We start from the raw sequence: 24,998 nt of genomic DNA, 5'->3' as shown, positions 1-24,998 counted from the left end.
CAACAAACTGACCGCAAAAAGCAATTAACATATTTTGCCGACTTTCCGATTGAAAACTGTCAATTTGGAGAGAGTAGTGCTGCCGATGTCAGCAAAATGGTTCCTTTTACTTTGACCGAAAACGTAAGCTTAAGACAACAAAGAATATTCATCAGTTGTATTTTTGTAATCGATCCTCCACACTTGCCTACTGGACAAGCAAGTTTATACTACCTTAGCTTGTGGAAGTGAATTTCAGGTCTAATCCCGGGAAAGGGGAGGGGGGGGGGGGGTGGGGATTTACTTGAAGAACTTTCAGTGGGGTGGTCCATTGCCCAAATCCGTCTAGGACCAAAATGCTTTCAGTTAATTTGCAACCCCAATCTCAAACCGTAAAGTAATTCATTGTCTTAAATTTCAAATTAATAAAAGCGGAAAAGTATGTACCTCGACTACCAGGGGAGCCAAACTCTGGAACGTAGACGAAATTGGAACCCCATTACAGAGACGCCAAGAATAAGTCCTCATTAGTGGCACATACCCGTATACCAGATATAAAGTAGTATCCCCCCTTCTTCTCCCGGGTGCAAAAGTTCTCCCCGCCCCGCTTGCCTCAAACTTCGCACTAGACCCTCGACTGTATATAAAAAAGAACTCGGACTCGCAGGAAATATTGTCATTATTTAATTTGTTTCAAATATAGTTTCTTTCTCTACTGTCAATATATCATCTCTGTTGAATTTACATCTAATACTAATAATACATTCATTTCCATATATATTATAGTTTAAATGCCACAGTAAAAAGAAAATTTCCATGTAGTGGCAACAGCTGTCCTTTACAAGTACCTTTAGCCAAAGAGTACAAAAAAGAAAACGTTAAAAGAGGTTTTCAAGAAATGATCTCTGTCCTAAAGGCCTGGTCAAATAAAGACGCAAGTTGAAGCAAGTTTTCAACTTGCGCTCACTTGGCCGGCCAACTTGCGTCTTCGTTTGACCAGGACTTGCGTGCACTTGAGTTGACTTGCGTTGACTTGCGTTCACTTTGGTCGAGATCAAATTTGCACGCAAGTCAACGCAAGTTTTTCACCGTTTGGCCACCCAACGCAACTCTTACTGTTTACTTCAAGTACTGAATTGTAGCTCGCGCAGTAGCATTGAAATTGCTTTTTTGACAACTTGCGTGGATTTGCATTTGCAAGTAAACTTGCGAGACCGTTTGGCCACCCAACGCAAGTCAACGCAAGTTTTCCTGTTTGATACAAGTACTAAATTGCTGCAACTTGCGTGCACTTGCGAGTAAACTTGCTTTCAAGTTTTTTAGTTTAAATATTTTATGTTTCTAGAAAGTGGTTATGTAATTAAACGTATTTAACAAGGTAGACTGACAGGTTGGTGCTCTCGACAACGAGATCAAGGCCCTAAGAATTAAAATGAAACTCCTACCCCACTACCTTCGCATGCACTAGCAAGTGTCACATCTCAAGCACATAAGTTTTGTTGTACAAGGTAGTTCTTTTTAGACCAGTAGTTAAAGAAATATGAGTAGTGCGGGCCATTTTGCGGTTAAAAGAATTCCATTACAGAGGACTACTTCTTCAACGCGTCCTCCTTTTCTCTACACTATTTATTCCGCTTTAGTTTCCTCGCGTGAACTTTTACTATCTGCAAACAGTGGCTCTGCGAACCAAAGGGCCCCTAGCAGGGCAGCGTGACAGATGTGCAAGGATATGGAGCTTGTCACAGTGGAGGGGTACGTATTCCAACACAACTCTATCACCCCAAGAATAAGGAGCCTAAAAAGAGAGCAGAAGACAAGTTTTTAGCGAAACGCTTCACGCTAGTCAAAAGGAATGTAATGTAAGCAATTTAGCTGACTGGGAGATGAAGAGAGAACAAGAACCCTCAAATGGTTTAGGGGTAACAAGTGCCGTGAGGCTAATTCGACAGGCACATTTTTTAAATCAAATTAATAAAAAGCGTGACGAAAGTGGAATAGGTTTTGTCCGTTTTTTGTCAACTACAAATTTCTGGATTCATTTAGTGATGCAAGGATTGAGGTGTAAATAGAAAATAAATTGATAAGAAGTAAAAAATATATTGATTCTTCCGGCAATGTTTGCATTTAACTCCTATTTGCTACAACACTACGGTTTCTTCACGAACTCCAGATTGTACCCTGCAAGACAGATATTTACTTCTCTTTCTACTCAGGAAGAGCCAGAAGGGAACCTCTGCTCCCAAATGCTCGATCCTATGATCAGTCCCCAAGTAGAAGAGATGAGAGTCTCTATGTCGCATTGTAAAAAGACTAAAATGCGTTTAAATCAATTGGTGGAATTTTGCAACAATATAAGCTTCCAATTATAACCAGTCTCTTGCTTCTTGTCAGATAAAAAAGGGAAGCCTCAAGCCAAGTGGCCCATATTGCTAAAGCTTATCCCGGTTTCGCTCTAACCAGCATGACATGTAAATTGTCCTCTGCTTGGTATTCAGTTAGAGGTAATGAGATAATGATCAGGTACTTACTTGGCTGACACCCACAGGTTTGTCTTCCACAAGAGAAAAGGAAGCGTGTGAAAATACCACACATAAAACTGATAATGAAGCGACCGAGAGAACGCCATGCCAATATAATTGGATACAAATAACACATAAACTATCTGTACACAAGGTTAAGGTATACTCATCAATCAATCATCGACAATCAATCATCAATCAATCAACTGATCAGTCAGTCAGTCAGTCAGTCAGTCAGTCAGTCAGTCAGTCAGTCAGTCAGTCAGTCAGTCAGCCAGCCAGCCATTAGTCAGTCAGTCAGTCAGTCAGTCAGCCAGCCAGCCTGTCAGTCAGTCAGACAGTCAGTCAGTGAGTCAGACAGTCAGTCAGTTAGTCAGCCCGCCAGCCAGCCAGTCAGTCAGTCATTCAGCCGGTCGGTCGGTCGGTCGGTCGGTCGGTCGGTCGGCCAGCCAGCCATTCTGTCTTGCAAACAGTCAGTCAGTCAGTCAGTCACACAAACAGTCAGTCAGTCAGTCTGCGCATTAGCTAGCATTCCAACAACACTCACAAAGCCCATGTTGTTATATAAACAAAGGATATGATTGGAAGTTAAAGCTATTCTCTGAAAAGGCCTTCTAAAATAACACTGTAAAGTTTCTGATTTCCTGCAAAATGAAATAGATTATAGCATTAATTTAGTCCCTCTCCTTGGCGAGAAGACAAATAGATTGATTTTTAGTGACTGTTGAATATATGAAAACCAATAGATTTAAATCTGGCCAATCATTCATATAGTCACTTGATCGAAATTATGCTGCAACAAAATGTAGATGATCAATCAAATAGTATGCATTTCCCTGCCCACCAAAGCAGCACAGCAATTTTCAGTTAGAAACCAACTACTTGTTTAAAAGGCAACTATTGATGATGTTTCAATCACAAAAATAAAAATTATAATAATGTTTATTTAGACTTTACCTTGTCCACTTGTACAAGTAAAATAACAGCAAAACTGTTATGTGGCATAAAAGAAGACCAACATGAAAATAACGATTAAGAAAAAGCCATTCTGGTAAAAATCTCCAATTGACAGTCCACTTGAAAAAGAACTGCCGTCCCAAGTTGAATGCCATTGTAACGTAACTGACAGGATTTTCCAACAAGAATGGAAGGCCAAGAACCAGCTGGAGATAAAAAGGTAAATATTAATTTTACTGTAATGGGTGGCACTGACTAACAATTATTTCTAAAATATGCCCAGAGCCAAATTTGAAAATCAGTGAGCTTCCAATTTTTAAAGTTGTCCATATTGTAATCCGTTTCCATCCTTGCCATTGTTTGTCATCCTCACTTCCTAATGGCTTCCTGTCATTTGATAATTGCATTTCTACAAAATTAAACCATTATTTTGTTGGAATTTTTCTTTATCTAGTAATATTTATGAGCTTCTCAAAAGTGAACATTAAAGGTCAAATGAACAGAAATTACAAAATGCCATTTTGACCAACCAAACGCTAAATTTATCTATTATTGAGTAAAATTAAGAAAAATTTTTGCTTTCCAAGCCCTAAAGCGTGAATTACAGCAAAAAATACGAAGATTTCCGAAGGCTTCACAAAAACGTTTTTGAATGACTGCGCACTGAAATGGAAGGAATGAAACGAGTTTTTGACGTCATAATTGGTGTTTCTGAAGACAACTGCAGACCAATTCCGCACACCGCGCCGACGGCAACGTCAACGGCAACATCTGGTGAAAAATGAATTTATACTTTACTTGAGAAATTTGCAACTTTCCAGACATATTCTGCTTATTTATTGCTTTAAGAACTAGCTCCCGCTGAAAATTCAAAGAGAGCGTTCAACCCAAGTAGAAAAACCAAAAATTAGCTGTTGTGGCTGACGTTGTCCAAAATACGCAGAATTTCGTAATTTCCCGTTGCTGTTCGGCAGAAAACAGGCTTTGAAGTGTACCAAGATTCGAAACGCACGTGCATATAGTTAACGCACATGCAGATAATTCTGCTCATTAACGTTAAATGCTAATGAGAAAGAACAATAGAGATTCCTGATTTGTTTTCATACCGGCGTGTATTCTACCTATGTCTTACATGAAATGCAAAACGACAGCTTTAGCCACATTTAAAAAAAAAAATGCACGTCTCTGAACAACAACCAACAATCGATCGACTAAAAAAGGGCCAAACCGAACGAAATAACTGCTTAAAATGTCACTAGTAAACACATTTATTTAAATTCTAAGGTGCGCTCTGCGGAATTGGTCTGCGGCTGTCTTCAAAAACACGAATTATGACATCACAAGTTTTTATTTCCGACTATTTTTCCGAGCAATCTACGATTATGAAGGCCTAGAAAAGCATTTTTCAACTTGCAATATCTCTGCGATGCAATGTCCAATTACTTTGAAACTTCGGGATATGTTTATTTGGCTCTTAATAAACACATGAGCAAAAAATAAAAAAAAATCGAAATTTCTGTTCATTTGACCCTTTAGTCATGACATGTCTGTTTTAGATTCATGCCTGCATCCAGACTATTTTGCAAATCGTTTTTCCAAGCAGTGCAACCATACCTCTTTTACACAACACAAAACAAACTTAGAAAACACATTTTTTTGGCCAATTGATGCAGAGAATGGTAGTGCAAATGCAACACTCTTTTCAAAGTGTTCATGGCGCACACCAGAATTGCAGCATTGCTTGTGACAGCTGACAGCAGCTCGCACCATGCATGCATGAGTTCCTAACGTCTGGTGGTTGTATTGCACACAGCGCACACACGAGATCTTGTAGAGTTCTGCCATACTCTGCTGTCTGGTATTTTGGAAAAGGATAAAGGGTGTTGATATTGTGCAGACTTCATTCTAAAATGGAATAAAATTCTTACTTGTATTACAGCACACAGTGCTAGTCTAGGTATAGTCCACCACACTCCAAAGGATTGTAAGAGAAGCAGTAACAAGCCAGGAGCAAACAGAAGAATGTTCATCTTCACACTGACAGCTAGACTGAATAAAACAAAAAGGAAGAGGAGGTGAACACTGATGAAACTCATTCATAGCAATCTAGTACTGTGGCCCGGGGGGGGGGGGGGGTACTTGGATAAATTTTTGTTGGGTATGTGCCGCTGGCCTCTCAGAGCCCCCACCCCATTATAGTCATATTCGATGGCCAATTATAGACCCCATCTTAGTCACTTTTGGATAAATTTAATTTTTACGACCCCAACTTAGTCACTTTCTGGGAGCTGTTTGTCAAATATTGAACAACAGCAATAAATACGGTAACATTTTTTTCGGCGAACTTGCCAGAATTTTCGTACTCTCAAAATCCTGGAAAAGTGTGACCCCATTCTAGTCACCCTATAAAAAATGCTTGAAATGGCGACCCCATTATAGTCAGTCCAGTCGTGAAAATGCGACCCCATCCAGTGGCACATCCCCATTAGCCCATTTATAGGTTGTGCCCCCCCCCCCGGTACTGTGGGCAGGTGTAGATACAAGGGAAATGTGATCATTATGCTATTGTGCAGAGGCATTTAGCAAAATGGAGAAGGGAGGAAGGCCTAAACGCCAAGACGAGTTTCCCCTAAAATTTATTGTTCACATTGGCCTTCAAAATTGCCAATTCTTGCAACCCTTAGACTAAAAATTGCCTTGTTCCAGCGCTGGAAAAGCTCTTGTCACACAACTTGTTGACTAGGAATTCCATTGTGAGACAACAAATAAATGTTCATCTTTCCTCTCTTACACCACGATGAACAATAAACGACTGTTAGCATATTACGAGTGTTAAAGCTGTAAGCTTGGGAGCTTACATTCATTTCTAAAAAAAAAACTATTTAAAAAACAGGAAATTAAAAATTAGATTGTTTTCTATCAAATGGTGGAAGTCTGTGTGAATTCACCATAGTCACCCATTGAAAACGTATACCGTAATGATTCGATTTAGCGCCCTCCTTCCAATAAGCGCCCCCTTCTGAATAAGCGCCCCCCTTCGAATGTGTTTTTGTAAATAAGCGCCCCTATTCCAATAAGCGCCCCCATTCTAATTAGCGCCCCTATAGTGGATAAATGCCCCTACTGAAGTCACTGACGTCAACTAGATAAACTCCTGACCTTGCACCGTACAGTTTATGTATATATTTACTGTTAAAATGAACAATTATTTTAAAAGTAACTGAACTTTTAATAATTTCTAACTGTTACAGTTCCTGTTATTGTACATTTGGTTGTTTCTCAAAAAATTAAATAAGCGCCCTGTCCCGAATAAGCGCCCTGTCTCGAATAAGCATCCTCCCTTGCGGTGCCAAAACTAAATAAGCGCCCCGGGCGCTAAATCGAATCATTACGGTATTGGCCTTTTGTTTGCTTGGTTTTTTTTCTTCTTGGCAAAACAGTAGATCACTATAAACAAGCATACTCGCATACCTGAACATAAAGCATCCTAAATTCCATCTGTCAGACAGAAAGCAATTGACAGCAAGATAAAGGAAGAGCATTGCCACTGGGTCATTGAAGAGACGCAAGATGAAAATTGAATGGATTCTGTAGGATGTACAGCACATGAAGAAGAAAGCATATGGGGGAACCTGAAAAGAATTTGTGGAAAGAAAGATCATTTTACGGTAATATGTTACGAATTATGACCTCTAGCTATTTATGTCATCATTCAAGTTAGTCTGCTGTGATGTAATAGCATTCCATCCAGAGGGGAATAGAAATAATTCTAGTCGCTTCATGCCACAGAAACTGGGATAAACTGGGGTCTGATGGGCCACTAGGCTCAAGTGGAGACTCTTAATCTACATTACCGGTACCCAGGGGGGGGGGGGGGTACTACGGCTTGTAAATGATGGGATGATCGAATGGAGGCAAAACTCAGGACCCAAAAAAATCCTTAAGTCTTCCAACATTACCCAAAAATATCCCTGGACCAAAAATAACACCCAAAAAATCCCTTGTCAAATTGCCAGGAGTCAGTGGCAATAATATAACACAAAGAAAAACATAAAAAATTGAACGCTCATGTTTGTTTATTCATCATACCATAAATACGTCAAGGCCGCGCCAAGGCACTTTAGATCGTTTTTAATACCCAAAAAATCCCCTATTTAAATCTAGTCACCAAAAATAATACTTGCCAAATTTTCCAACCCAAAAAAATCCAGGAATCGAAAATTTCAAACCCAAAAAAAATCCTTCGATCATCCCCGTCATTTACAAGCCAGAGTACCCCCCTGGGTACCGGTACTCCTTATTGGCTAATATAGAGTTCAACCTCTTAAAAATGGACACAAAAGGGATAGAACTGAGTGTCTGTGTTACGAAGGTGTCTGTGTTACCAAGGTGGAGATTATGTGAATTCTGGTTACTTTGGGAGCAAGTGAACTGAGGGATAATAACCCCTTCACTGCCTCTATGACGTACTGAGTACGTCATGATTTCTGTACTTCACATGCCTATATGACGTACTGAGTACGTCAAGAAAATAACGACCACAGTTGAAACCCTGGCACACTGAACTCATAAGCCTTCGGCAGATGTGACCCAGAAAGACTTTTGGTAGCCTGGTAACTACTCGCCATCAGTCTCCAAACCCTGCCTCTCGGTTTTTTCGAAAATTTTGACTGTAATATGTCTGCCATCTTGTTTTTCATCTTCATGGCCGAAGAAATTATTTTTTAGACTCATCTTTTTTAGATGAGATGTTTAAATGCTGAATGTGAAAAAGATGCTAAGCGGAGAACTTTGGAAGCAGAAAAATAATCCGCTGTTGAAAGCGTTATGAAGAAATGTATGCAGAAGATTGAGCGATCGTGGAAGGATTTCCAAAGCTGTATAATGATCAAAATTCTGTTTATAACATTGAATATGAAGGTAACCATGTTGACATAGGCTATAAGTAAATTTTTTAATACAGTTTTAAAACCATGTGTCCTTGTCGTTATGTTTTTGCAATTATTTAAGAGTGATTTACGCTTTCATTCGGCTCTGCTGTGTTGCCTCATTAATTATGCATGTCAGCTTTGGCACTGAGCGGTACAGAGGGGTCAGCAGTGAAGGGGTTAAAGCAGAACAATGTTTCAATGACTCCATAATGATGATGATAATGCTGATATGGATTCACCAAAACATCATTCTGCTTTAATTTCGCTTATTTTCATTTCTGAATGTTTTACTAAACCTTGTTTGAAGTGAACTATGCATAACGTGGAGGTGACTGTCATATTTATGGAGATGTCTGTATGGAAAGGTTTGACTGTACTCATAAAATTTCTTCAAGTACAGATTGTACTTTTTGATCGATAGCTCCAAAAATTTAAAATAAAAAACAGTTCAAATTGCCATACTGAAGATACTTACAGCAGCAGTCTTCTGGTAAATTGCAAATACACACACCAGGGTAAGGACGTACAATGCGGCAAAGATATACTGAGCAGTCTTAATGTCTGTTCCATGGCCAGTGAGATAATACAATCCAGCAAAGATGTACACAAACCCAGCTGGGTAACTAAATAAACGACAGAATATTAGACATGCCAACTCTGATCCCACTCATTTATGCAAATTTCTCATGCCTGTTCTATGGGAGGCACGGTGACCTAATGGTTAGTGCGCTGGATTCCGGAACTAGTGGTCCGGAGTTTGAGCCCTGGCAGGGGTCACTGTGTTGTGTTCTTGGGCAAGATACTTTACTCTCATAGTGCCATAGATGCCAAGTCTCAAGCTTTTGACCCAATCTCACGCAACCACGCCATTCAGACAAAATATCACGCTTTTTTTTATAAAATACTACAACTTGAGAAAAAGTCTTTAGTTATTAATTTAAATAAAGAGATATACTTTCAGCTGTACTTTGGTAGAGATGAACGCTAATCGAGTAGGGAAGAGTTTAAAAACAACAAACGCTTGCCCATAATGAAGGAAATTGCTTCTCTCTGCAACTTACATTTTTAAAATTATTTTGGGGGAATATACCCCCAGACCCCCCTAGAAGTTACCCCTCTGGGTCTCACTAATGCTCCTTCGGGGCAATTCAATTTCTCACTCCGTAGCAACCAAAGAACTTGGCATCTATGTAGTGCCTCTCTCCACTAAGGTGTATAAATAGGTACCAGCAAATTTACTGCTGGGGTTAGCCATGCGATGGAACTAGCATCCCATCCAGAGGGGAGTAGCAATACTCCTAGCTGCTTAATGCTTCAGAGACCAGGATAAGCTCCGGCCTGAAGAGCCACTTGGCGCAACAGCAGGCTTTACTTTTACCTCACATAATTATGGTCTCAATGGTATAAAAAGGTCCTCAACTGTAATATCGATTGATCAGCTAGTCGGTCAGCCAGAGGGATGGTCGGCCAGACAGTCAGTTGGTCAGATGGGTGGTCAGTCACTCAGTTGGTCAGTTAGTTTGCCAGTTTGTTGGTCCGTCCATCCGTCCGTCTGTCCATCCGTCCATCCTCCTCAGTCAGTCAGTTGGTCAATCAGTCCATCAGTCAGTTTTTCAGTGGATCAGTCAATCTTTGATTTAATTCATATCATCACACTCCACTCTGAATTTTTTTTTATAAGAATATAAATTCACTCTGACTTACACCAGTGGACCTGTTGCTCCTTTCAGGTTTGTATAATCATACGTTCCATTGATCACACCTTCAACTTCCTCCATATAGGCCTCCCAGTCAATTTCAGTATCTGAAAATTAAAATTATTACATTTTTGTATTATGCAGGCAAATAAATAGCCAAAAGGTGATACTACACGGGACGATTTTTAACGACAATTTTGTTGCGTTAAAAATTGTCGCCGTGTAATATGGTACGCCGGATGATTTATAATGCAACATTTTGTTGCAGTATCATGTTGCAAAGACTTGAAAATGATTCAAACGCCAGCAACATTGTTGCCCGAATATTGTTGGAGTTGATTTGTGTTACACCCTTGCTGTTAACTTTTAACACTATTTGCTGATGCAACTGCTCACATGTACAATGTTGGGATCAATTTAGATTTCTGGGAAACTGCTCACCTACCCCTCCCCAAACCTAACATTAACCCTTACTTATCGCTTTGGGCAAAATGTTAGGTTTCGGAAGGGGTAGGTGAGCAGTTTCCCAGAAACCTAAATTGATCCCAATGTTGTGTTTTTCGTCTTGTGTAACATACTTTTGCCGCAAGTTGACGCAACAATGTTGAGTTAAAAGTTGTTCTGTGTAACATGGATAATTTAAAAATCAGCGTTAAACATCGTCCCATGCAACATCACCTCAAAGCCTGAAGCTACTAACATTGTTAATTTTAAGCTTATAGGTCTGCCCCCGCCTACCTAGGGGGGGTCAGTAAAAAATGTGCTTCAATAAACGGGGGCGTCAGGAGAATTTGGATATTATTAAGCTTATTGATTAGCTTAATTGCTTGTTAATTGGGTCATCTCAATTAACAACAAGAATTCATAATCAATTACTGTAAAATTCTTATGTTTTTTAAGCAAAATGGAGATGGCACAGAATTTCATAAAAAATGGGGGATATCTGATTTTAAAAAAGAAAAAAAACATTACAACTCAGCTTTATAAGTTTACAAAAAGCAAAAAGCAATTTAAAATAAACTTACACTTGATTTTCCAAATAACCAAAATATTAACTACAACCTCCGCCAGTAAGAGACCAAGGGCCACTATCCAGGTCATGGAAGGATCAAACAACAACCTTTTTGTCCATTCGATTAAGGATTGCAAATCAAAATCTTTCCATTTGGACTTCGCTCTTTTCCTAAGAACCGCCATTTTGTCGCAAAACTCCTCCAGGCTCTCGGGAGGGCGACTTTCTTCGGTAATTCTCTATTGCATTGTGATTGGTTGCATTCGACAGCCGAATCTACACGAAGATTTCCGAACATGAGCCGAAGCGTTAAGTAGTTCTCGAAAACAACATGGCGAAAGCTGTGCAGCTGTTTTTGGTCATCACAGCTTTGCTAGCGGGTTTCTTCATTGAAGAAAGTCTCGCACAGCGGCAGATATGCTCGTATTATGGTATGAGTCTTTTATTTTCTTTTTTGTGATTGTTATTTTGCTCAAATGATCGTGTTTAATTATTGAAGACACACTTTTGTTTTGGATCGATTTCAGCCTTTACAACCCTGAAACTAGTCTTAATATTTGCAGATTTTGGTCTTCTTTTTTCTTAACAGTCTAGGAATTTTAAGCTTTTACTTTTCACAAGAATTGTACTTACTAAGAGAAGGAAGGATGTTATTGTTTATATTCTTCGGCACGAACGCGGGCAGCATTCCGATGTCGCGTGCTCGGAAGTGACGTACATTTCGGTGAATCCCCGTGCATATTTTCATTCGCACACGATCATTTCAAAACAATTATCCTTTATTATCAAATATTCAAAGTCTTTTATGGCTCTTCTTTTCCTCTTTGCAATGTTTACTGATTTCATGTCAAAATCTATGTTATCCAATCATTGTTCCAAATGAACCTCTCCGTGTATGAAATGTGCATTTGATGGGGTTTAGTTTCAGGTGCAAATATTCTTGATATATTTTGAGCCCCTTCCAGGGGTTTCAAGGAACAAGAGAACACAACCATAAAATAATAAGGAGCAAGGGAACACAAGGAAAATAAAGCACACGGGAACAAAAGCTTTGTTTCTGATAGTTTAGGACACAGGGATCACAAAAATTGACAAAATACTTTTAGGGAACAAAGGAAATCAAGGGAAATTGTTTTGGGACAAGGGAACATAGACCCCCTCCCTGGGAGGGGCTTATGTTAAGTATCAGATTTAGTACCAGTAGCTGGTATAGTGTGACAGTCTGGGTAGAGTAGTTCTGTAAAGAACTGTTGCTACTTATTGACGTATGCCTTTCAATAACCTGAGCAAAAGTCATCTTGAAAGTCAACTGAACAGTTGTTGATTTTGTTGTCATCATAGACCTTATCACGATTTTCAAAGCCATTTTGACGAGTAGGCAAAGTGGGTTGAAATTACAGTGTTTGTATGGGAATCCGACGGCAAATATCTTTTACAAAAATTGAGTTCTGGACAACTTATGAATTGTAAAGCTAAGATATTAGGCCAAAGTTTTTATTCGCCGAGTTTGAAGGATGTAGCTGCAGGGCTACAAAGCGTACAGTTACGTTTTTAATTTCCCATACATTTGTCTATATTTTTTTCTGCATGATTGACGCGGTTCGCAGGAAAAATTACAGAGAAATTTATTATGTATGGACTCAGTGTATGTACTCAGTGTTCATGGTGAGCATTTTGAGCGCAAAAGTTGCTGTTACGGTCTACCAAACTTCAACGTTTGATGACGAATCTTGCCACGTTTGATACCCAATTACCGGTAGATCATGTTTCAGCAACGAGTGTTCAGTGATAGATACTTTTTTTATAAAACTTAATTTGACTTCTACTTTCAGGCAGTGACAGGAAGCCCACAGAATCATACAGCCTGTCAAACTGTACTTGGTACAGAGAACGCTCCTGCTGTACAAGAACAGAAGTGACGTCAACATTTTTAGGAATGCCTCATCTGGCTACCTCAAGCGAAGATTGCCGCAACCACATGAATTACATGATGTGCTACTTCTGTAGTCCAGATCAGTATAAATGGTTTAAAGATGGCAAGCTACGCATCTGTAAAAGTTTCTGTGACGTCATCTTCTCGCACTGTAAGGATGCTGAATATAATGAGAAGTCCATAGATTCGACGTATTCCAGTGGAAGTGATTTCTGTAAGGCACAGTATTTCCAAGTGGAAGATTCAGACTGTTTTGATTTTGATGATACGCTCTTTGGATCAGCATCTTTGCAGCAAGCTTATTTCCATGTGGTAGTGGTACTTCTTATGGTCAACTTGATGAACTACTTTTGCTGGACTTGATAAACTATTCATGCAACATCTTGAGTTGTAAATAAAAAGTAATTATCGGCTAGTTTAGAAAGAAAATTGGACTTGGAAACAAATTAAATTTTGATTTATAACTGATCATCTGAAAACAACAAAACACTGCTTTATAATGTAGTACAGAATTTACACATTCAGTCATTGTGATCATGAATTTTTGGAAGAAAGAAGATTTAATAGTATAGAAATTGGAACAGTTTCTTTTAATCTTAGCAGAATTTTACATTATTCCCCTTTCATCTGTGTAATAATAATAATAATAATAATAATAATAATAATAATAACAAAAGTAATAATAATAATAATAATAATAATAATAATAATAATAATAATAAATTATATACAAATCTTTCAACAGGATTACGCCATCATTACTTGAAAGTACTGTTATCATAGGGGTCCTGTGAGAATTAATAAGCTTAAATGACTTCAAACTGGCCAATCATAGTGTGCACGATAACGTGTTATGAATAACATTATAAATGATATTTAATTATGTGATTGTGTATATACAAATGCTGATATTTTTTTATCTGAATATTTAAGCTTTACAATTTCATCCCACAAAGGTAGCGGTTTATTAATTAAAAAGCATATCCTATATCGGTGTTTAGCCATGTCACTCACATAGTGTAATATGTTCAATTATAGATTTTTATTCTGTAATCGTCATCATTATACAGATTATATTATTTTATTATTCCCTGATATGTTGTTTTGTTATATTGGGATGTCACAGGCTTCCAAAAGAAGAAATTGGGTTGATTAACTCAGTGTCCAGGCAGCCTGGACCCTTTTTGCTCATGCAGTACCTTTAGCCGTGCCACTGCCCCTGAAAATATTTCAATCCCCAGTGGTGAATGAATGTATAAATTGCAGTGGCTTATCCCAGACAAGGAGTAGTATTTCTACCAAAGTGGGTTGTTTCCAACCCAAATGTCGCCTATTTGGAGAGGGAAATATTGTCGCTGTTGCAAATATACACCCTTTCAGTCAGTTTCTATCAGCTACTAGTACTCTGGAACAAGATTGTAACTAGTACATTTTTAGCTAGTTTTGAGCAATGTCGCCTGTCACCAAAACCCCTTGGATGCCCTCTCTTCTACCCTCTTGTGAATGGAATGCCTTTCCATTGCAGAGTTACCAACCAGCATTTATTTTGCCAAATCATACCCATTTACACACATGGGTTTGAGGGGAACTGTGAGTGTAAAATATCTTGATCGGTCAATCAATCAATTTCAGTTAAACTAGGACCAATACAGGACCTCCCACCCTGTTACACTTTCCATTTTGCACTGCCATTAGCATGAATAACAACAACAACAAAGACCTGCGAGCAAAAAAATTAACTGAAGATCGAAGGGAATCTTGTGCGCAGAGTTATCTGAAAATTAATTATTCATTTTCACAAGTTTGATTTTGCCGAAACTCCCAAGGGTAAAATCACATGGTCTGAATTCAGCATTCCGACAGGAAGATCGCGTCTTCTGGAGCGCGAATGAAAACGAACAGAAGCTGCCTGATTAATTGTGCTGCTTCTCCGTGCAGAGTACTGCGAGAAAAGCTTGACTTCTCCTGGTCAAGAAATAATTCCAACACCATGGCTAGCAGCAACATTAGTAGCACAATGCCCGATTTCGTAGTTGAAGGCAAATACCGCCTTTTTCGCAAGATTGCGAGCGATATTTACCAAGCTGTCACCTCGGATAGCGCGGAGAAAGTGGCAGTGAAGCTTGAGTCGAAAAAGGTCAAAAAGCGGTCTAAAAATAAAAGGGAACCAAGGGTTCATTCCGAGTCAAAGGTGTACAAAATACTTCAAGGTGGCGAGGGAATCCCCACTGTTCGATGGTACGGCCAAGAAAAGGAGTACGAAGTATTGGTTATGGATCTTCTCGGGCCGAGTTTGGAGGATCTATTCAAGTCTTGTTCGCGTCGTTTTACGATGAAAACAGTTCTCATGATAGCGGACCAAATGATAAGTCGAGTGGAATACGTGCACGGCAAGAACTATATTCATCGAAATATCAAGCCCGCTGAAATCTTGGTGGGTGTCGGTGAGCACCGCAACAAGTTGTATTTGACTGATTTTGGCTTAGCAAAGAAATACCGTGATCCAAGGACGAAAAAACATATGCCGTACCACGAGGACAGAATTATGCAAGGCGCAGCTCTCTACACCAGCATAAATGCACACCTTGGCATTGAAGAATCAAGGAGAGATGATATGGAATCACTTGGCTATGTCCTTATGTACTTCAATCGAAGCAGCTTGCCATGGCAAGGCATGAAGGCGGCCACCCAGAGACAATTGAATGAAAAAATCGGCGAGAGAAAGATGTCTACTCCTGTTGAAGTCCTTTGCAAAAATCTCCCAGATGAGTTTGCCAGGTACCTCAACTACTGCCGCAGACTTCGCTTTGACGAGGACCCTGATTACACATATCTCCGACAGTTGTTCAGGAATTTGTTTGGTACTTTGAATTACAAGTACGATGATATTTTTGACTGGACAGAATTGCAACAGGAAGGTGTCCAGGCAACAACGACAACCACTACCACAATGGGTAATCTGGCGGAAGAAATCCACACTCCTGGACAAAAACGTGTGGCTGATGACCAGGAAGAATCCGGGAAGAGAAAGAAAGTCTAAAATATAGCTGATCGTTGACAACAGAGAAGCATTAGTATGATGACCCAAATAACAGTTGGTGTAGAAGTAGGGGAGTCCCCTCATGCCCCCCACTGTGGGTGGTGAAAAATATTAGGCCCTAATGTGAAAACCCATCTTAAGCATTCTTCCAAGAGTGGATACCATTTAGTCACATCCAGTTCCAGTTGCTGTCATGTGACATTCCCAAGAGAATATTGCATGTTAAAGTTTAGTTTTTTAGAATAGCCATGTTTGAGTGTTGACCGAAACAGTTTGCACATTTTCATGTTTTGTAGCTATAGTTTGTTTACATTATTTTAGTACCGATATAATTTTTTCTTCACTTGAAAGTACTGACTGCGACAGGCTGTCTTAATTTTCCATTTGGGGGATTGTGGAGTTGGGGGGTGGGGGGGGGAGAGAAATGGGGGTGCTTTTCTTCCTGCTTCCTGTGGGCTTTACTAATGTTCTCTCCCCTATTACACTTGGTTCCCACCTAGGGAAGTGCTCATCCCACCTCTTCTTCTCCTGAATTCCTTTCCTCTTCACTCCATAGTTTTTAACCCATGACCCCAACGAGAAGAAGCAAAAACTAGCACATAAGAAGAATGCCAAATACAAGAGAAAAAGACAACAGTCAGAAAAGGAGAAAAGAAATTTAAGCTTTGGGATTTACCGTCTATCCTATAAGGCCAAGTAAAAAAAATGTTTCTTGTCCCTGCATGGTTGCTTCATTTTTGGGGGGCCACCTCTCTTTTTTAATATTTGTTATTGGGATAGTTGGAACAAACCAAAACCAACAGGCATTACTCCTCAATTAAGTACAAAGAAAATTTTGTAAGACATAGCTTTTCTCTGCGTTTTAATACGAAATCAGGCCAAAATTTTAAAGCCTTGGCACGCTAGGTCCGTACTAGAGAGGTCAGGATTTATTTTGCAATTTCGTGTCTGGAGAATTTGACACTGGAGGAAATAACAAATGACAAAAAAGTGTTTGCCTGCTCTCTTTTTTTTATAGAAATCTGGATGAGAAACTTTTTTTTTCTTTTACTTGGCCTAAACTGGCCCCAAAGTCCAAGGCTAAGTGCCTAAATTTAACTTTTAATCTACAAAAGGACAGGCTTATTGCTTTAGAGATTTAGATCCTTCCAGACTGGGCTAGACTTACTTATTAGCACTTGAGCTAATTTGTTTTATTTACATGCCCTTGATCCCCTGACAAAATTCCGTCCCTAGCAGTAATTGTGTACACAAACACCAAGATTAGCTTTGAATCTTGGGCATACAGTTCCCTGTGGGGTAACTGATGACCCCCTGAAGCCAGACAAACAGTAATCAGCAGGTAATTTATCCTAAAAAAAACATCAATCTAAGGCAAGTGGCTTGAGTGCCAAATTAGGTACAAAGTTTGAAGAGTGTCAACTTAAGGAGAATTGTGAAACAAACAGCATCAAATGAAAGTACAGATGAATTACTTTCATTTGAATAGTCACACTTCAGGATTTCATTCACAGAGCCAAGAGCTACAAGCAAAATACTTGACAAAATTTTGGCAAGGAAGGTGCCATGCATGATAAATGCTCTGATTTCTAAGAAGAATTTATCAAAGTAAACAATTAAATTCTCCCAACCAGTACTTCTAAAATTGTAACGAGAACCTGTATGTAGAACAATCGGAGCTAAAAGAATTAAAGATTTATAATCTTTGTTTACGGATACTGAACAAGGATAATCTCATATACTGTCGCCTCCACTTCAAGTACTTCATATACCTGTCTTTTCATGTCACCTTCGCCTTTTATAAGCCCACGCAACTGAATGTTTGAACTCATTGCCCGCGGACTCCTTTGAAGTCTCACTCTCATTTTTTAGTAAAAAAAAAATTTCCAATCAGCGCTGTAATTATTTTCTGTGTGAAAAACAAGCAAAACCGGAATTATTTCAAAAAGACGTGAGTCTTGTGGTAAACCAAGCGTCTAAAGGTCTTTCAAACCAGTAGGAACAATATAGCTATTAAATGTAATTTGCCACGTTCCGACAGTCGCCTGATCATTATTTCCGTAAATCCTCCCACGTAAGGGTTTTTCCGGTGTCGCTGTGTGTAGTGAATTTACAGCAAAAATTAGCAGTTGTGACGTGCGAAGTAAACATGCTCGTTATTTTTAAGTGCTTGTTAAGATAGAAGCTGTTGGAAATTCACTCAATTGCGTTAAAATATTCACCGCTTGAGTAATATTTAAATTTTTCCTGATAATCTCCGTACTTCCGGTTGCGTCTTGGGAGCCGCACGCCAAAACCACGCGCCTACTCAAGTTTTTGAGCCTAGCGCCTACGTCAAGCACGATTTTTGATGAAGGAGTATTCTAGAAACGGCCGTTTCTTAAGGTAATTGAATGCCATTACTTTGGTAATCGTGCAACTTTAATGAGAATTGCATGTAACTGCTGAAAGAGTTATTATTTGGCAACTTTTTCGTTTTGTTTTTGTCGGACATAAACCGGAAGTGAATGAGTGGTTACCCTCAATGCTTTGCGCTACCCCTTGGCTACCCACGTCACATTCACTGTTTTGAGTTGTTAGTGTTCGAGAATGGCGTGTGTTGGGTGGATGTTTGGCTAATTGCACAAGATTTACTCACTTCATCCACTCTCAGAAAGAATTTCTACAACATGGCTAGCGGCAGTAGTAGTAGCGCAAGGTCTGAATTCATAGTTGGAGGCAAATACCGGCTTATTCGCAAGATTGGAAGCGGTTCTTTTGGCGACATTTATTTGGCAGTCACAGCAAATAATAGCGGGGAGGAAGTGGCAGTGAAGCTCGAGTCTCAAAAAGCCCGTCATCCACAGCTTCTTTACGAGTCAAAGCTGTACAAAATCCTTCAAGGTGGCGTGGGAATCCCTATTGTTCGATGGTATGGCCAAGAAAAGGAGTACAATGTGTTGGTTATGGATCTTCTCGGGCCGAGTTTGGAGGATCTATTCAATTTCTGCTCGCGTCGCTTCACAATGAAAACAGTGCTCATGCTTGCGGACCAAATGATAAGTCGAGTCGAATACGTGCACAACAAGAACTTTATTCATCGCGATATCAAGCCCGATAATTTCTTGATGGGTGTCGGCAGGCACTGCAATAAATTGTATTTGATTGATTTTGGATTAGCAAAGAAGTATCGCGATACAAGGTCGAAACAACATATACCGTATCGCGAGGACAAAAACCTGACGGGAACGGCTCGCTATGCCAGCATCAATGCCCACCTTGGCATTGAACAATCGAGGAGAGATGATATGGAGTCGCTTGGCTATGTCCTTATGTACTTCAATCGAAGCAGCCTGCCGTGGCAAGGCTTGAAGGCGGCTACAAAGAAACAAAAGTACGAGAAGATTAGCGAGAAAAAGATGTCTACTCCTGTCGAAGTCCTTTGCAAAGGTTTCCCGGCCGAGTTCGCGATGTACCTCAACTACTGCCGCGGACTTCGCTTCGAAGAGAACCCCGACTACATGTATCTCCGACAGTTGTTCAGGATTTTATTTCGGACATTGAACTACCAGTACGATTACATTTTTGACTGGACAATGTTGAAACAGAAAGCTGCTCAAGCGACTGCGGCTACTTCGACAGCAACGGGTGGAGTACCTTTCACTCCCGCAAAAAAACCTGACCACACTCACGGAGCCTGCCACCATTCTAAAACCAAAGGGAACGTCTACGATGGATTATACGAGTATTAAACTCAAACTGTAAACTCTTTGGTGGCAGAAATTGCCGAGTACGCAGCTTCAAACGAAAGAAACGCTGAATCATGCGATATTTCGTGTTAGGAAGAACGTAATACAACGCGTGATCGAATAAGCTCACCGTCCGACAAAAAGCAGTCTTTTTAATTCGTTACTTCGACTCGTTTTGTTTTCATTTAATTTATTCAAGACAGTACTGTCGTTTTTCAGCACGTTCTGTTTTCTATAAGCTTGCTCAGAGCTTTATTTTATAGTCTAAATCTTCGAATCGCTCGCGAGACAAAATGTTGCAGTTTTATGTCGGGAACAACAAAAGTTTTGCTCATGCGCGTGACAGGCGAGCGAACAATACTCAATTCTTTAGCAAACAGAAATACATCCGTGGTATTTTTTGCCTTGATTTATCACATGTGTAATTTCAAAAATGTGTATTTCTTTCTCAAAGTAAATAGAATTTTTGTGGTTTATGGGTAGGGGCCATCATTTGGAAGTTTGTAATTCGCTTTATCAAAGTGATTTGCAAAAATATCAAGACATATTTTTCAGTTTGTGCTAAATTAGTATGTACATATAATAATTATTGTTATCAGCTTGCTTTTGTTTATGGTTTATGCTAATAAAAGTGATATAACCCATCACAAGAATTTTTTTAGAGTTTTAGACATTAAATTTGTATTTCACTTTTTAGGTATCATAGTGTGAGCATACATAATTAAGGCTTCTAGAATAAAGGTGGTAGATTGATTGAAAATGGTTGGCTGTGAATAAATTTTGCTTGCACTTGAATGAAATTTGATAGAAAAGAAGTTGCCAATATTGGAACTTTCGAGGAAGTTACATTCATCATTACCGCCACCCGTTAATTAAGCCACGTTGATAAAACACTGGTCATAAAGCTTAAACAATTTGTTCTCCATAAAGCTTGTCACAAATTTCCTGACTGCCAAAGTTAATTTTTCCTCAACAATAGAATTATGAAGTTTAGTGAAGTATGTAGGCTAGTAAGTAAATATCCCATAACTGTTCCCACTTGAGTCAGTTGGGTAGGTATATAAAGCTGTATATTTGATTAAACATTGTAAGAAAATATTGGTTTCAAGAGGTTACAGCTATTGTCATGGAAAGCTGCTTAATTTTAGGTAACCATTTTCTCTCAAGTTATAGGCATGGTGCATTTTTAGTGTATTTTTAACTGTGTGTGTTACATTTGCTTCTTGAAACAGTGACTATTATTTTGATGTTCAAATTGAGGTATAGATGAACTATATGTGGCAAGCTCACCTCAAAATTTTGAGTCAGTTACAGAAAGGTACCCCTTCCTCCGTTATTCTCCATCCAGAAAAAACTGAGATATTACATGAACTTGTTGATTTCTTAGGTTTTAATATGCCAGAAAGTGGTGTACATTGATTTTGTTACATGGATTGAATCAAATTTCCATGACAGTTTGAAAGTTAACAAAATGAAGTCAGCAAAGTAATGAAAGAAAAGAGGTTTTAGTGATTTATTTGGATTCAAAATAAGGGGAATGCCAGTCATTAAGTTTAAAGAAACAGTAGCTACACTAAGCTCAACAATTCGTCAGCAATCATTTCCCCAAGCTCCAGCTTCAGTGCCTCAGATGCTGAGTTGCAGGGACAACCTTAAATTACATGTAGGATTGTCATGGAGCAAGGATGGTGCAGTGGTGAGAGCACTTGCCTCCCACCAATGTGCCCCAGCTTAGATTCCTGAACCTGGCGTCACGTGGGTTGAGTTTGTTGTTGATTCTCGTCCTTGCTCTAATTAAAGTTTTTCTCCAGGTTCTTCAGTTTTCTTCCCTCCTGAAAAACCAACATTTCTAAATTCTTATTCAACCTAGATAGAGGACCTGCATCGAAATCGGCTCTAGCTGATGTGGTGTCCTTTCTCAATATGGTATTTTTCTAGGTTTATACTTTCACAATCTTCTTACTATGTTTCTTGCCTTCAGAGTGTTTCATGCATGCTCTGCTACCTCATAAATAAATGGGAGAAATTTTATCTAATCCAAATACCATAAGTTTTGAATGGTTAGATATAAGCCTAACCAATCATCAGAAGTTTTCTATTTATTTGTCAGGTCAATCTAAGGAAGGCAGCCTGACAGGGTTCGTACAGGTCATGGAAAACCTGGAAAGTGATGGAATTTTAGAATTTCATTTTCCAGGCCTGGAAAGTAATGGAATTTAAGTGTGGGTCATGGAAAGTCATGACAGTCATGGGAAATGGTACTGATTGTACAAAAAAAATTAGGCAGGTTAATTTTTGTGAAGTAAAGAGTGAAAACGTATTCGAAATTAAGATAATTTTTGAAAATTTCCAAGAAAAATGGTCAAGTTTAGGTCCTTAAAACGTTGAAAAGTCCTGGAAAAGGTCATGGAATGGAAATTAAGTCATAGGAATTCAAAATCTCAGAGGAGTACGAACCCTGCCTGATCGAGTTATGTGTCACGTGGCTACAGACTAAAACCACTGTGTATACAAACATCAAAGTGTCTCTTTTAAGCAGGTGTCCACACTGCTATGCTTGACGGTTTTGGATTTTACTGCAAAACTAAAGCCTGGGAGGGGAGGGAATGCAAATTTTTTGGGAAGAGAATGTGCTGTTGGGACTCTGAAGCCCTTTCTGGATAGCTATTCTTGACCACATTCAGCTGCATTTTGCAACCTTTTTCTAGATTAGATGCCAGAAATGCCTACCCTCCTATGTACCCCACCCCAGATGTCTTGACAAAAACAGTATTACTAGCTAAATATTGCAGTTGGTAAATTAAAAATGCTGCAAAGAACTGTGCGGGTGGGGGTTTTTTATTTTTTTTAATATAATAAACCCCCCCCCCCCCCCTTTAAAAAACCCCCCAAAAAAAAAAAAAAAAAAAAGAGGGACCCTACCCCCCCAAAAATAACGCGCTTGACCCCGAGTTGAACGCCCGGGTTCGAGCCCTGGCTGGCGCGCTGCGTTCAGGGGTGGATCCAGGATTTCAAAAGGGGGGGTGGATGGCAGACCATTAGGGCGGGGGAAAAAAAAAAAACCCCCCCCCCACCCCCCCATACACTTAACTCTTACAGTGCCTCTCTCCACACAGGTGTATAAATGGGTACCGGCGAATTTACTGCTGGGGGGTAACCCTGCGATGGACTAGCATCCCATCCATGGGGGAGTAGCAATACTCCTATTCCTTAATGCTAAAGTAACTGTGATAAGCTCTGGCTGTATGGGTCACTAGGGCTCGGACACAGACTTTACCTTTTACCCCCAGGGGAGCAGAAATGGGCCAGTTAGGAGTGTAACAACAGTATAGTAATAAACATTTGTTAACAAGGAATTCAAGAACTTAAGCCCAGTGGCGGATCCAGACCTTCAGATAAGAGGGGGGGGGGGGGGGTGAATCATCCAGACCCTAGAATAAGAGGGGGTTGCTCTCAAAAAATAAAATTCTCAGTCCTTTAGGTGGGCCCATGGCCCATCCCCTAGATCTCGCCACTGAAGCCAAGTATACATGTGATGGCCCACATGCATATTTTATACTGTCATAAAAGAAGACACAAAGTTGACAACAAGACAGAAATTATATATATTTTTTTATGAACGTTTTCTAAATAATTTTCTCAATTGTTGTTAAGTGTGTTGTTTTCTAAAGTTATACTCTGATTAAACACTGCAGCTTTCTGGCTTATCAAAAAAAATTATATGCACTCATTATCTTAACTGTGCTTCATTTACATAAAGCTTCAAGGTGAGAGATGAAAAAATTATATTTTTTGCTGTATAATTTTCCTCACACCTCAGAAACCCACATTTAATTTAAATTTTCCACATAAAATGAAATCAATAATTATTATTTTTGCTAGAAACCAATATTAATTAAATAGTGCCGCATGTACATGTATTTGTAAAACAGGAGCCATTATTGCATAAAACCAAACACTGATAAAAAAATAAGTATTCAGTATTTATTTCAAGATAGATGATTTAACGTATTGTCGATTATTTCTTTGAGGAATATATGACTAAAGCAATAAAACTTTTGATTCCTTTTCAGATAACTGTATTGCGCAATTCTATCGTAACAAATTAATGTATCTGTAAACTACGACGTCACATGATCGTACTGGTAGTCGTGGCCGAGTGGTTAAGGCGATAGACTAGAAATCTATTGGGGTCTCCCCGCGCAGGTTCGAATCCTGCCGACTACGGCAATATTTTTCCTTTTACCAACCGTATTGTTTTCTTTCCTTCTCTCTTTGTTATTCGTTTTCTTTGCTTTTTTTTACTTCTTTTTTGCGACAGTAAAATTTTATTTTATCAGCGTATTTTTAATTTCCATGAGATCGCACTCCACCGCCGTCGCTCGTGACGTGATTCGTGTTTCCCTCGCGTTCAATCAAGTTCCCCGCAAGCTTGTCAGTGCTTCTTTGATACTCAGTTCTACTAAGTATTAAAACTACAAAAACGCTGCAACAAATATTTCTTGGTCTAAATTGATTTTTTTGATTCATTACACTGAACCAGTCCTTTGCGATTCTCGGCCGCAAGGTGCATTTTGGCCGCGCGAAACATGGGACGAGGGCAAAAAATTGGAGAAGCCAACGCCTCCTTGTATACCGCGCGCTAATTCAATTCGAGAAAGGTTGTCGTAAAAAGGAACAAAAGTGCACGCGACAGGACCGAAAGGTAGACTGGGTATTCACTTGAATTTTGCATATTGGCCAAGAGGAAATGTACAAGTTTGTATTTTTGCAAGTGAGGATTTTGCTTTTTCTCAGGAGGTCATTCTGTATCTTGACTTTACTTTTGCCCCGCGGCCCGAGCGGGATTTGAACCCACGACACCCACGATCTCATGGAAGGTGCTCTAACCACTGAGCTACCGAGGCAACCACAGCAGAGTGAGTGGAATATTTTTACTACAAAGGAAACATCGATTATCAGACAGTACGAAATTTCATTCAGACAAATACAGGGCGCCCACCAAAACAAGTTCGTTAAATGCGAGGATTGACTGTATTTATTCAATTCTGTACTTTAAACTAAAAATTATTTACAGCAAGTTACATTTTAAGGTGATAAATTTTTCTCATTCCAGTCCACGCCCATCTTTCCGTAAGATTCCCATGACATAAAATCTGAAAAATCTTTTTACAGTTTTATGGTGCTTTCTGTCTTTCCAAA

The 24,998-nt window shown here is 39.3% G+C and overlaps 4 protein-coding genes, 1 non-coding gene and 1 pseudogene across 7 annotated transcripts in view; 4 read left to right on the top strand and 2 right to left on the bottom strand.

Annotated features, from left to right (window-relative positions):
* Window positions 1-648: 648 nt before the first annotated feature.
* Window positions 649-11,314, bottom strand: LOC144656953 (dol-P-Man:Man(5)GlcNAc(2)-PP-Dol alpha-1,3-mannosyltransferase-like). 2 transcript variants are annotated; one of them, XR_013571423.1, is made up of 10 exons: window positions 11,109-11,314; window positions 10,091-10,190; window positions 8,862-9,009; window positions 6,927-7,087; window positions 5,384-5,504; window positions 3,456-3,661; window positions 3,079-3,142; window positions 2,508-2,644; window positions 1,355-1,774; window positions 649-935 (listed from the first exon to the last, which is right to left on the bottom strand). XR_013571423.1 is itself a non-coding variant. In XM_078517213.1 (9 exons), exons 1-9 carry the CDS (start codon window positions 11,278-11,280, stop codon window positions 1,606-1,608), a joined length of 1,278 nt encoding a protein of 425 aa, XP_078373339.1. In that variant the 5' UTR covers window positions 11,281-11,314; the 3' UTR covers window positions 649-1,605. The 2 variants fall into 2 exon arrangements, 1 of the variants encoding a protein (XP_078373339.1); XM_078517213.1 differs by having other exon boundaries at window positions 649-1,774.
* A 68-nt stretch (window positions 11,315-11,382) lies between these two features.
* LOC144656954 (uncharacterized) lies at window positions 11,383-14,123 on the top strand. Its single transcript, XM_078517215.1, has 2 exons — window positions 11,383-11,526; window positions 12,928-14,123. Exons 1-2 carry the CDS (start codon window positions 11,427-11,429, stop codon window positions 13,389-13,391), a joined length of 564 nt encoding a protein of 187 aa, XP_078373341.1. The 5' UTR covers window positions 11,383-11,426; the 3' UTR covers window positions 13,392-14,123.
* A 375-nt stretch (window positions 14,124-14,498) lies between these two features.
* Window positions 14,499-17,919, top strand: LOC144656952 (casein kinase I pseudogene; annotated as a pseudogene).
* A 596-nt stretch (window positions 17,920-18,515) lies between these two features.
* On the top strand, window positions 18,516-20,457 carry LOC144656951 (casein kinase I). The gene has a single exon (XM_078517212.1). The coding sequence runs from the start codon at window positions 18,576-18,578 to the stop codon at window positions 19,797-19,799; it is 1,224 nt and encodes a 407-aa protein (XP_078373338.1). The 5' UTR covers window positions 18,516-18,575; the 3' UTR covers window positions 19,800-20,457.
* A 3,484-nt stretch (window positions 20,458-23,941) lies between these two features.
* On the top strand, window positions 23,942-24,023 carry Trnas-aga (transfer RNA serine (anticodon AGA)). Its single transcript has one exon. It is a non-coding gene; the product is annotated as a tRNA-Ser (tRNA).
* Window positions 24,024-24,823: 800 nt separating this feature from the next.
* Window positions 24,824-24,998, bottom strand: part of LOC144656949 (uncharacterized) — a 6,379-nt gene continuing 6,204 nt past the window's right edge. For both annotated transcript variants that reach the window (XM_078517211.1, XM_078517210.1), the window contains exon 6: window positions 24,824-24,998. This exon is cut by the window's right edge and continues 427 nt beyond it. In XM_078517211.1, coding sequence (XP_078373337.1) covers window positions 24,966-24,998 — 33 coding nt within the window. In that variant the 3' untranslated portion in view covers window positions 24,824-24,965.

This window comes from Oculina patagonica, chromosome 6 (genome assembly GCF_052425735.1).
Source record: "Oculina patagonica isolate OP01 chromosome 6, crgOcupat, whole genome shotgun sequence".
NCBI lineage: Eukaryota > Metazoa > Cnidaria > Anthozoa > Scleractinia > Oculinidae > Oculina > Oculina patagonica.
This window is presented reverse-complemented; position numbering and strand designations above follow the sequence as displayed.

Bases quoted from the DNA above. Each gene is read 5' to 3' on its own strand.
- LOC144656953 (XM_078517213.1), bottom strand. From the start codon at position 11,280: ATGGCGGTTCTTAGGAAAAGAGCGAAGTCCAAATGGAAAGATTTTGAT. The intron at 10,191-11,108 runs GTAAGTTTATTT...TTTAATTTTCAG, and splicing joins GGTTATTTGGAAAATCAAGT to ATACTGAAATTGACTGGGAG. The intron at 7,088-8,861 runs GTAAGTATCTTC...AATTCTTTTCAG, and splicing joins TTTACCAGAAGACTGCTGCT to GTTCCCCCATATGCTTTCTT.
- LOC144656954 (XM_078517215.1), top strand. From the start codon at position 11,427: ATGGCGAAAGCTGTGCAGCTGTTTTTGGTCATCACAGCTTTGCTAGCG. The intron at 11,527-12,927 runs GTATGAGTCTTT...TTCTACTTTCAG, and splicing joins GCAGATATGCTCGTATTATG to GCAGTGACAGGAAGCCCACA.
- LOC144656951 (XM_078517212.1), top strand. From the start codon at position 18,576: ATGAGTGGTTACCCTCAATGCTTTGCGCTACCCCTTGGCTACCCACGT.